This window comes from Ixodes scapularis, unplaced genomic scaffold, assembly GCF_016920785.2.
Source record: "Ixodes scapularis isolate PalLabHiFi unplaced genomic scaffold, ASM1692078v2 PGA_scaffold8__174_contigs__length_109621045, whole genome shotgun sequence".
Classification (NCBI taxonomy): Eukaryota; Metazoa; Arthropoda; class Arachnida; order Ixodida; family Ixodidae; genus Ixodes; species Ixodes scapularis.
In genome coordinates, this window is record NW_024609883.1 from 37,771,527 (window position 1) to 37,784,315 (window position 12,789).

The following is a 12,789-nucleotide window of genomic DNA, read 5'->3' on the forward strand; positions in this document are numbered from 1 at the left end:
CTATGAGCGACGGCGGCAACCAGAGTGTTGTGTCGACCACGGGTGTCGACACTTGTTTGGTACCGGACACGATCCTGGGGAAACAAGCCCTTTACAGCTCTGCTGTAAAATGTAACAGATTACAACCATTCCCTTACTCAAAAAAGTAAAGAAATTACTTTGCAGTTACTTTCTGAAATATGTAAATATTCCCTTACAAAGTTACTGATAAATGTAAGGAATTACAAGTAATTCCGTTACTTGTAACTGATTACGTACAAGTCTGTGTAGCTGTCTCGTTCTTTTGCATGTTCTCGTCTTGTAATTAATTTCTCAAAGACTGTAAATTTATAAAACGATATGACTATATACATTTATGTCGCACTCATGCGAAACCCCGGGTGAGAAAAAAAACTGGGATTATCAGCTTTCCGAATAGGAAGAATAACCTAGCTTTAATGAAAAAAAAAAACACATATGTACCACAAGAATCATATGCCACAATCTCATACAAAAGATCCATATAAAAATATAAAAATTAACTAGTTTTATTAGCTGATGTCTCATGGTTAGGTGGGCGGAGACAACCTCTCTTATCTTATACAGGTATTGGCAGACTTAGAACACAGAAAAAGTTGTTGGTGCTGTGCGCCACATCTATTTAATTATTTTTTAATACATAAAACGGAACAATCCAATTTATATGTCATTTGGCAGGGGAGGTACGGTAGACAACCATGGCCAACGTCAAATTCGCTTGTGCATTCCTCATTGAGAAAAAATGCATATAACATCCGATATGGTTCCTTTATTTGGTAATATGCGATATGAGTTGTACGGGTGCATACGTATTGTTTTGTGTTTATTAAGTAGGTCATTGATATTTGAAATCACGGTCGCGCTTATAAACACGGAAAAGATAGAAGAACAAAAAAACACAACGCGCTAACTTCAACGGATGAAATTACCCGCATTGCGTTGTCTCGTCATTCCGTCTTGTTCGTGTCTAAAAGCGCGACCATGACTTCCAAGATTCGGCATCGACTCGCCCGACAGTCAGCATCAAAATATAATCCTTCTTGGACGTTGTTCTCGAATATGGATGGCCGTAAACGTCCGTATAATTCGGTACTTTCATCTCTGCAGAAGCAGCCATGTTAACTACGATGGCGTCGGACCTCTCTACCTGAGCCCGCTCATCGCCCGTGGTGAGATTCAGGCAGCCCGAGACATGAGTGCCGTGGACTTGTTCAGGGTCCAAGACGAGGGAACTCAGGCCTACGCGGGACTCATCACCGTCAACGAAACTTTAGAAAGTCACTACTTCTTCCTTCACCTCAAAGCGAAGGTATATTTGCCTGCTCTTTCAAGAGATGCATGCCTTTGTAGTATTACAATTTACACCGGGTCCGATCGAGGAAATGAAACGCGATTATCGATCCTGTATAAATTAACCACGCATCGAAGAAAGCTGAAACCGTGCGAATGTGACCCTAACGGTGATAATGAAATGCGAAACTATCATTACGTGACTTGAGGTGAATAAAGTGAAGCAAAAAGAAAACAATATTTCTCTATGACTTGATGTCCACTATAAGCCTATGACATTCACCTAACCCAAAAATTACATTGCGGGCGTCCGTAGCATATATTTCAGTGAAAGAAATTTACCAGCGAGACAATATATGTTTTTTTTCCTTGCTGACATTTTGTTTCCACTGAAATAAATGTACAAGTGTTCATAATGTAATCTTTGTTTGTATGATAAATATTAGGTTTCAGACGACGTCATCTAATAAAGACGATTTGTGTACCTTTTCTTATTAAAATAAGTGATCTCAAACTCCCGAGTTCTATTACAACTGCTAGCATCACCAACTCATGGAGCTTCAGATTTCTTCAGTGCGTAGTTTATTTCTGTGGGTTGAAAACTCGGTGTTACTTTCTCGATCGGACGCGTCAGATCCATTCAAATTATGTATATTCCTGAAGCGGAGCAAAACTCTGTCTATATTGTATTTGGTGGCATTACAACTTTCATCGTCTCGCATATCATGGTGGGTTTCTACTAAGTTATACTTAGCGAGATATCGGTGATAAGCAAGGTGCCCTCTATCATGTCGGAGGCGTGAGAGAAACACGAGTGGCAGGACGACTCAATCTTTGACGTCAGTGCCCTGGCGCGGATAGCGCGAAAACTTCACATTCGGCATTTGGAAATTGTGTTTTTTTTTCTTCACAAATACATAGTTCCCAAGTTTCGAATTTTGAAGGCAATGCCCAGGCATCGTTTTCAATCGTTTCAGATAATAAAAATATAGGATTTTGACCTGTCAGTGCCCCCTTTAAGAAACGAGGGGCGGGGCTTATTATGTTAATGCCTCTTGCTTCGCGATTGCTTCCTTGGTGCTCTGATCGGCTGATGCTGCAATCTCATTAGCTGCGGAGCGATAGTCAGATGCTCAGGACTCGACACGCTGCGTATTTCTTCAGCTGTCAGCGACTAAATTCAAGAACGATTTTTGAAGGACAACCGTTTTATCTTCGCAGAAAAACACCTCCGGAGCACCGCTCCTCCTCTGGCTTCAGGGCGGCCCGGGCAGCTCCTCCCTCTTCGGACAGTTCATGGAGAACGGACCACTTGGCATCGATTCTCAAGGCCACATATTCCGGAGGATGGACACCATCCAAGAGTTCGCCAACGTGGTGTACTTGGACCAGCCAGCGGGTGCCGGATACAGCCGCACCGGTAGCACCGCAGGTTACGCCAAGAGCATCGAAGACCTTGTGGAGTACATCCACCTGTTCCTACAACAGTTCCTGGTGTTGTTTCCTGAATACCAGGGCGCCGAATTCTACGTAGCCGGAGAGTCGTACGGAGGTAGGTCGCTACGAAAGGAATACTCTACCGAACGAAAGGACCACCGGATTTTAAACAAACCTCCCGGTGCGGAAACATTGGAAGCCATGTCCGAGCTATACTTTGTCTCGCCTTAAGTCCGAACGCAGCTGACGCTAAAAGGCGAAGTTGCCTATCAAACAGCGTGAAAAGTGCAAGCCTGTCGGCCTTTCTTGCACACGATTGGTTAAGCGATAAAAGAACCGGTGCAGAAACATGAGAAACATCACGTGGGTACGCTTTTGAAGCTGGTTGATTGTCCCTTGTAGCGTCTTCAGGTGAAACGCAGTATAGTGTTATGTGAAATAACAGATAAGCGTATTTAAGATAATATACTACAGCATGTACACAAAATCTTTCGAGGTGTTTAAGATGGCCCGCAAAGATCGGTTTCTTGACGTTTCATTTACTACGAGGTGTTAGCGGGTGGTAGAAGATTACCGTGAAAAAAAAAATAACTTACCTCGTCCACAAAAAAAAAAAAAAAAGAAGAAATACCTGTTGCGGGCGTTTGACGCCGCCACTTCGCAGATGATGCACGCGTAGAGAAAAGTGCTGCCAACAGCGGGCGTACGCCGCATCGAGGAAACGCCGGCTGATTCGGGTTCACACCAGACGATCTCACACAAAGAAGCCAAATCGGCCGGTACTGCCTCAATGCGGCGTACGCCATCTGTCGGCAGCGCTTCTCTCTACGCGTGGAGTGGTGATGGTGCAGTGACTTCCTGCATTTGTTAAGGGAACCATGAATTGATTTTTAACTTTCACTAAATACTACTTCGAATCACTTCTTAATGTTGCTAACTAAATAAACTTGAATAGTTTTTCTCTCTATGTAATGGCGGCCGCCAAACAAATTCGAGAAATATGAGCATCGTTTATCGTCTCACGTCGGTGCCAGAACAAGCGGCCACGTGGCCTGGTGCCTATCCTATGCCACCAACGTTAATTATACCCACGCTCTGGGGTTGACAAAGTAGAAAACGCGTGCTGAGCTCCAGGCATTGTTAGAGCTCGGCTAGTGCCACTTAAGCTACGCTTCAGAGTAAGGATACTTGCCCATATTGCGGCTTAAAATCATGGTTGCCAGTTATCTGAAGATTTATCTGAAATCACGGGAAACGCTTTTCTGTCCTCCACAAATTTTTAAACGCTTCGCAACAGAGCAAAGCAATATTATATGAGCTTCCTAACACCGAATCTAAGGCTGAGGAAGTCGCACTTTTGAATCATGACGATCGGCAGTTGTGTCTACTCTGCACAAGCACCAAAATGTCGGCGCCCGCAACAATGTTGGGGAACAGAGTGCCGATACTCTAAGCGCAGCTCATTTAGTGGCTCTAAGCTAGGCTCTCCTCATCATGGCAGTGGTTGGACACGAGCCACTACCCGAGTGTCCACCGAGGCACTGATTGTTATAAGCCGAAGTCGAGTGCTCACGCAGTTCTCATGTTCAATACATGAGCCGCACTCGACTGTCGTCAGGCGAGTGGTTTCGCTCCCACAATTACGTCATCAAGCTTTACGAAGGCAAGACTGAAAGAAAGTCCCCTTTTATCCTCGCAATTTCACCGCGACAAAGTTTCTGAATCAGTGGCGGTCTGTGCGAGTATACTTGGGCCAGACAAGGAACTCTACTGCTCTTCAAAGTCACAAAATTCCAATCTGATATTGTTTCGTGACACCTTTAACCCTTTGCCTACCGCAAAATATTAAAAAAAAATACGATATGAAAATACCGAGTTTTTAATGTGCCCTATAAACATTCACAAGTACAACACCCACAAATGCGTTAAAAAGGTCGTTGTACCTTTAGGAGGAATCGTTCCTGCTTTTCTGCTGGACAATTAAGCGCGCATCTTGCTCGATGCTGGTTTCCCGATCTGTCGTAATCGTACCGTCTAATTTGTTGCGTCAGTCAAATTATACGCATATCTGGGCAAGCTCATCTCATTACTGAGTAGTAACGTTACTAGAACCACTCAGTTGGGAAACTGCCATAGAGACTGCTCTGAAAAAGTGGCCCCGATCTGTTCTCCAAAACCGAGCAAATGGCGAACACAACGCCGCCATTTTTCCCGCAGCGGCCACTCGAGGAACTGCACATTACTTCTATTTTGGCTTTAATCGGCCATTTCGGCGCCGAAGCAGATACAGCGGAGGAGGTTACAGGGGTGCCACCCCCGTCTCCCCAGCGGACGCGTCGCGACTCACCACTCAAGTTAAAAAGCACCTAGGTCGGGACGCGCTACCTGAAAGCACAGCTGAGGCATGGTTTTATAAAAACAATATTAATTGTGCCCCTAAACCTTGCAAACTAAAAAATTTTAAAAACATCACGCTCCCATCATTTTGTACTAAACTCCAATAAATTTCATACAAAAAGAGTCTTTTCCGTTTGTTTTTACGCAAAAACATGCTTTCTAAAAGCTCAAGGTGACCACAGTAGAGACAAATGTTAACGAGTGGCGCTGTAGTCGTATTTGGCTCGGTCTCGGTGGACACCAGCGGCCCAAGTTTCGACGGCGAGTTTCCCAACTGAGTGTTCTAGTAACGTTGCTACGTAGTTTATCTTGGCATCTACTGAAATTTATTTTCATTGCATTAGGAAGGAAACCTTTGCGGATTCCATGTTATGTAAGCCCTTGGAATCACTAAACGTCCGCTTTACTAATGCTCAATTTATGACGTGGAAGGGGAACCAAAACCCGACTTCAGTCTTGTCCGTTCTCTCTCCAAAAAAAAAAAATCTATATACCTGGGCATGCTCCTGAAAACCTAACAATAAAACATAGTATTTTCAAAGTTATGCCAGGCATTTTTTCTGGCACATCTAAAAACACTCTACAGCTACGTGCACTACACAATCGAACCGGCACTCTGAACTTTTGTGATAATATGTAGCTGCACGTGTTTTCGGTAGTGCGTGCTTTGCGTTGAGCATCCTGTTTCGCCATGCTGCAGTGTCTTCCGATATTTGAGCAAAAGCATGAAGTGTTTTATAGGAGATTTCTGGCCGAGGGGGATAGCTTCCATTCTTTTTTAGGGCAAATCAACTAGTTTGTCGTCTTCACTGGACATTGTTGAGCTTCATACTAAAATTGTGTGTTATTTCTTGTCTTTTTGGTTTCTTCCCTGTTTGGTTTAGCCAGTAGTCGGCAGACTGTCTTTTGTATGATGTCTTCACAGTACGATCACGGAATTACGTTGCGCGTAGTTTATAGTATTGTTTGTTAAGGCAGGCGGCCAGCATTGACCTCTCTGTCTTTCTTAATAACCATGTTATCCCTTCATAACCGATACTGTAAAGTTGCTCCGGTTTTCTGTTTACTTCTTTCGGTATGTAACCGTTGAAATATTGAAAAAAAAAAGCTTCCACAGAACGCCGAGTGAATTTACAGTGTTCCCTTCTTTATCGGTTTTTGTTAGCAAGCTGCAAACGCCAACGGCGGTTATCGAAAAACATGACTAAATCGCGAGCGGCACGACACCGTAACGCGAACAGGAAATCGGCAGTTTTATCTGTTTCTCTCTTTAAAGGGAGGCTGTCATCAAAACTGCTTGTGTGATATAACTTGCTTATTAGGGGTACTAACTTAAAAAAGGTATGAAGCCTGGTGACCGCGAATGTCCCCTCCAACTCAAACGACGAAGGTTACGATGTCCTGTTCGCGCTAACAGTGTTGCTGAGTGGACGTAGGAGTTTCTACCTGTAAAGTCGATGACTACTAGTTTTTTTTTTTTTGTTCCTTACGATTTGTGTTTTAGATTGGTTCTGCTGGTGTTCCTAACAAAACGTTTGCTTCACATATGAGTGGAAGATACTAGGAAATTTAATGGAGATAGAGTGTGAGACAATTTCCTTGAAGTATAATGTCCCAGACACGTACCCTCTCAAATCTACCGGATATCAAAAATTTTACCACAGTACTTAAGGGAAGCTCAAATCTTGTCTAAACACACAATGGGCATTTATTGACGTTGATTAATCAGTGTCTGTTACAATACATGTGTAGAGTTACGGTCTTCAAACTCAATCGCGGAATCACAACACGTGGAGCAAACATTTCCATAGCAAATCAACCCTCCAAATTCAATTTGTGCCTCGGCCCGTTCTCGTATAAATGGGCATCCATCAGTTCAGGGTAGTGTAATGCCTGACAAACGTTAAAGATAGTGAGGTTTGCAATCCGACTACACTCGCTCATTTTGTTCCTCTACAGCGTCCAACCAGTATCTTAAGGTCAGGCCCATATCTCCGTTGTGAACAGACAACGACAGGTTGTTGAAGTACAGAAAAGCTCTAACTTGAAAGTTTCAGTATAAGGTAATACAAAAAAAAAACAAAAAAAACATTCAGCCTTCCACTCTGGGGAAAAGTTTAGTCAGCGTATGTCATGTTAGTCAGCGTATGTCCTGTGTCCTTCTACTTTGTGTCACGTCTTTTTTGCGATGTTTTGAAATATGATGAAATAGGAAGACCAGCGAAGTTGTACTATAGTGGGGCCACCTCAAAGACGACTTCTTGGACGACCTCAAGGACGACTTCTAGGACGACGTCTAGAGGAATTCAGCTTTTCCACCTTGGTGAAAACCAGAGTGGAGAGGCTTGAAAAGTTGCCGCCGTCTATGAGCGACCGCGGCAACCAGACAACCGGCAATCATGTTATTTGGTTGCCGCCGTTGCTTATAGATTGCGGTAGCTGTCCAGAGTTTTCTGTCGAGATTTATTTGTCCACGGACATGACTGGGGAAACTAGCCCTTAGTAGCTCCACTGTAAAAATTACAGGAAGATCCATTGGTGGATTGTTAAGAAATGCGTTAGCATGCCCCTTGGTAAAGTCACACACGTCCCTCTTCGGGAAACGCTAACGCCTTCATTTTTTTCTTTTGCTTCCTCTATGTTTTGCTGCCTCTTTTTGGCCCCTTTCTGGGGTCAGCGTTAGCGTTTCCCGAAGGAGGACGTGTATGGCGTTTCCAAGGGTCATGCTAAGGGATTCTCTAAAAATCCATCAATAGCTCGCCCTGTAATTTTTCCCCCCTTTTGTGTTCTCTCTGCCTGCCAGAATACGTCGATGCTCTTGGATATGGTCATCCATATCCCTTATAGAAAGAATCACACTCGTGGAAGGAACCGCATACATATCACTCGTGGAGGGAACGGCATCTATCGTTTTAACTGCCCATACAGATCACAGCCCACGAACCGATACTACGGAAACTAGTGCTGAATGAGATGGCGTCATCACAAAAGGCCAACGTTGGGCCCAGATTCGACACAACGATTACGTCAACGTTCCGCTCAAAGTTAAAACTTGAGTCGAAGCCGAGCGCTGAAGCGACAGTCGCGTCCAGTCTATATTCAACGTTCGCCTTTCCTAAAGACGCGATCTTATTCTGCAGCTTTGTCATTTGGGGGTGCTGCGCGGCGCCTCCTTCTTTCTGGCTCCACGCCAGCTGTGTGCGTGACTTTCTCGAAAACCAAATGGGTCGTTTCGATGAAAACCCGGCGGTGTATTTCAGTTGGTCAGCTACTGGTAAAGAGGGAAAAGGAGGGCGGAGAGGTTGACGCCTGCTGTCGTCAGCACCTCTGACCAATGGGGGCGTTATACGCGTCACCCTACCCCCCTCCTCCTCCCTATCTTTCTGTAGTTGACAAATGAAAGACACCGCCGGGTTTTCTTAAGAGGAACGTTCTCAACCTAACTCATTAAAAGGAAGTCCGTCATTTTCTAAACGCTGAACATAGAGCAGCCACTCTCTACGCTTCATATGTGTCGCACTATAGGTATGCCCATTTCGACTCCGGTCGTTTTCTAGAATTAGGTCTTTCCCTATTATCAGTATTAATTACTGTAGGTTCAGTCAATTTAGAATGTGTATATATTTGAACTTGCAAGCAGTAAACGGCATTCACTTATAAACCGGTTTTAAACTCTATCTGACCGCGTACTCGCTGCTAATTATCGCACATCTCAGGGCGGCGAAGGGCCATGCATTTAGCATGATCCACAAACTCCAGTGTATCGTGTTTATTTATTCCTTTCAGCCCGGCCAGCCGTGGGACTTGCCGCAAGACTGCATGACAATCCCGATCTTCCTGTTAACCTACGCGGCGTCATCAGTGGTGTTGGCTTCCTCGGACCACTGCTGTTGATGACAAACATGAGTGACTACTTCCACCAATTAAGTCTCATGGATCATAACGGCAGAGGTATCTACCAAACCAGACTGGACGAAATTCAGAAGTTGGTCATTGGAGGCAATCCACTACAAGCCATTCAACTTCTGCTGCAGACCCTCTTTGTTTCAAGCGGCGGCTCTGCACCAACGTTGTTCGAGGAACTAACCGGCTACACGTACGACGGGAACGTCCTTCAGAGTCGGGAGCCAGCTGAGTTCCAAAGGTATCGTGACTACGTTGCCAGTGAAGAGTTCAAGATACAGGTCCACGTGGGCCTCAACGCAACGTTCCAGAGGAGCGAACTCATCAACTTATACCTCGCCAAGGAATATTTCCGAGACATAACGGATATGGTGCTGACCGTCCTGAAAAACTACAGGCTCCTCGCGTACTTTGGACAATTCGATCCTGTCTTCGCAGTGGTGCAGAGCGAGAAATATTTCCGTTCGCTGCAATGGGACGGGGCTGAACAGTTCAGACGAGCAAACCACACCCCTTGGTTTGCAGTCTCAGAGAAGAACGGAGTGTCGGGCTACGTGACGGCGGCGCAGAACTTGGTGTTTACATCGATACTACGAGCCGGACACTACGCTGGTTTTGACCAGACACAGGCTGTCAATAAGATGATGCGCAGGTTTATGAACGGCCTTCCTTTGTGACAGACTGATGACCTTAAGAAAACTGCAGCCTAGTGGAAGTCGAATGTGCTTCAGGTATCCTGGCTGCCGCCCCGTGAGCTTTCGACCTGGTCAGTGATTACGTGCTAATTTCCAGAGACATAATGTTGCGTTCCGTTTACTCCAAGATGGCAGGCCGCGTGTTCTTTGTCCTCAAGAACCAAATTGATGGCGTGTTTTCGCTAATCTCTAGATCTCGTCTTACGGACTAGGACAAAAATCAGTTTCAAGGAACGTTCGTATCCTCAAGGTTCTTTTCGAACTCATGTAGAACTCAGGTAGTAATCTTCCAGCAAATTATTTTGCTATATTTTCTGCAAGGACGTTCGGTCAAAGGCTGGCGAGTGCAAGCCGTGGGGGGGGGGGGGGGGGGGGGCACGTTTCGGGCATAATTTTTACCCGAGATCCAGGAGGTTGGGCAGCATGCCTGCCAGACTGTGCCCGGCGTCGTCATATCCTAATCCTGAAAGAGAACCAAGGGTGGGTTCGAGCCGGAAACTAAGCCAAAGTATTTACTATGTTTGCCGATAGCTGGGTCGAGTAGAAAGTGAAGCCATTGAGACAAACACGCACTATTGATCCGAGAAAAGATATAGCAAGAACAACGAAGATTTAGATAAAATGTTAAAGGAAGCCGAACTTTTTGGAAGAATTCGTCCAGCTTGCACAAGGTTACTTTGCTCTGGGACACGGCGTGTTATTACACCACTGTATATAAATATGTATGGATAGTGCTGCAGCTTGACGCTTGAAGGCGCACTACAATTTCAAAGGGGTGGTCGCAATGAAAAGACACGACTCCATAAGAAGGTAATAAAAAATGAAAGCAGTTTACAATTCCCTGTAACGCCGGTCAGAGCGCAGCTCTTGAGGAGGAAAATGGAAGCGTACTGAGAGATAGGTGACTCCTTGAGGTCACGTGACCTGAGGGGGGGTCGTGTGACGTCAGGGAGTCACGTGACTGTAGGGGGTCACGTGACCTCCGGGGGGGGGGGTCACGTGACCTCAGAGTTATCACGTGACTTTAGGGGGTCACGCGGCCTTAGGGGTGTCGGGTGTCACGTGGCCTCAGGGGGGTCACATGAACTCGGGGGGGGGGGGGGGGGGGTTACGTGATTCCTGGGGGATTCACTTGACCTGGAGGGTCACGTGACCACGGGAAGGTCACGTGACATCGCGGTTACGCCGACGGCGACGGCGACGCCGCTCAAGCCGGAAACGGGAAATGGAAACGCTATAAAAAAAACGCGAATAGCGATGCTGGTAGACCTTTTTTGAAGCATAGTAAAATGGCAACAGTTCTTCGAACATCAAAACATAAAAATATATATATATATTAAAATTTGATGGGGTGCGGGCTGGACCGCAAATTTTCTAATCTGCGCACTCATTAAGTTTGTAATTTAAGATTCTGTAAACTCTGCGAACTGTGATTATGTCAATATTTCGAGAAAAAATATTCTGAAGCCACTTGTGTTTTTTACACACATCTCGGAGTTCGAATTTATGTTGTGAAGGCCACGTGGGGCGCCGCTGGCGCGTTTTTGACTGCCGGTGCTTCCGGCAAGGGCTCATCGGCGATTGGCCGCCTGAATTCGCCATCACTTTCATAGATAAATGTCCAGCTATCATCCTGAAAACCACCGAGCTGTACTTTCATTCTGACGCATATACAGCCTGTCCCGAATTTTTGCAGTTTTTTTTACTCTCAAAATAAACTACGCATTGTCGAACGCTTATCCTTTGCCCAAATCTTGTTCTTGCGATCCGAAGTAGATGACAGGGCTTCAGAACTGAACGTTGTCTCAATCAAAAGTTGTAAATGAATATCTGAAACAATTCATTGAAAAACGAGGCCCGCTTTCGATAACTGACGCCATTCGGCTCCAGGCATTCGAAAGCTCCGTCGGCCACACCAGTTGCCTATAGAAAATTTCAGAAAATTACTTCTAAATTTTGAATAACATGGCGGTTAGTTCCGGAAATTCGGCATCTGGTTCGTACTGAAGACACTGGATCCTGCGTAAGTAGCGCCGTTGCCTTTCTTGCCTGCTGCCTGGACACAAACGTATACATACAGACGACAAAACCTCGGTAGGCGATTCGCTGATCGGTCTCAGTGTCCATGGCGACCGCCATTTTGGTCCATTTCAATCTTCAAATCATCAAAAGGGTCGTTCTGAACCAGTCGCGCGAAGATCACCATGGAGCACCATCGTACTGAAAGTGTTCCTCGCCAATATAAGCGTCTTTAGCAGTTTGCATGCAACCAACTTATCAATCATGCTTATCTGCGCAGATCTTTCACTACGGTATCGTTGTTCTTGCGTATTTCAAAACAGGAAATTTACTTTTTGTTTTAATTTCGCCAAGCACCGACGTCCCATCTTATTACGGTGCAAAGACGTGCGCTTGTCTCGCGGGTGTGCGGATAACAAAATCCCGGTATACAAAAAAAAAAAAAAAAGAACAAAAAAAAAAAAAACGTCCCGATAAAGCTGCCTGAGGCCAGCGAATTTAGATAAGCCCATCAGGACTAGTGATAGAGAGGGCGACGAAAATGTTCTCATTCCATAAACCAAAATGGCAACCATACTGAGAGCTCCCAGGATATGGTGACTTTAGTTCGGACCGCTAGCGCTACTTGTGCGGAGGATGAGTGTACGGCAATGTGTTGTTTATTTTTGCGGTGAATATATCGCTTTAATTTGATTTATTATTTGCGATTTATTTATATATTCTTTTTTTTTTGGGGGGGGGGGGGGTGGACACACTCTGTACAATTCTTTTTGGTCGCCGGAAATATACATTGCCTTTTACCGTGAAGCGTTCTGTGGCTAGGTGTTCGGAACTTCGTGAAGCCCAAAAGCGAAGCCTGGGTAAAAGCATGGCCGCGAGGCTCGACACTGATTGGTTGACGGGTGGGAGTGAAGTTAGGTGCTTGACGCTGATTGATTAATGGGGAGGCCATGTGACCAGGGATGGAGTGAGGAGGAGAGGAAGGCGAGGAAGCGAAATGGGAGAGTAGGAGAATGTTGGCAGGTTTTGG

At 45.3% G+C, this 12,789-nt stretch overlaps 1 protein-coding gene across 1 annotated transcript; it reads left to right on the forward strand.

Annotated features, from left to right (window-relative positions):
* Positions 1 to 339: 339 nt before the first annotated feature.
* LOC8029694 (venom serine carboxypeptidase) lies at positions 340 to 9,750 on the forward strand. The gene is made up of 4 exons (XM_042286961.1): positions 340 to 380; positions 1,126 to 1,327; positions 2,530 to 2,860; positions 8,929 to 9,750. Exons 1-4 carry the CDS (start codon positions 340 to 342, stop codon positions 9,720 to 9,722), a joined length of 1,368 nt encoding a protein of 455 aa, XP_042142895.1. The 3' UTR covers positions 9,723 to 9,750.
* Positions 9,751 to 12,789: the final 3,039 nt, after the last annotated feature.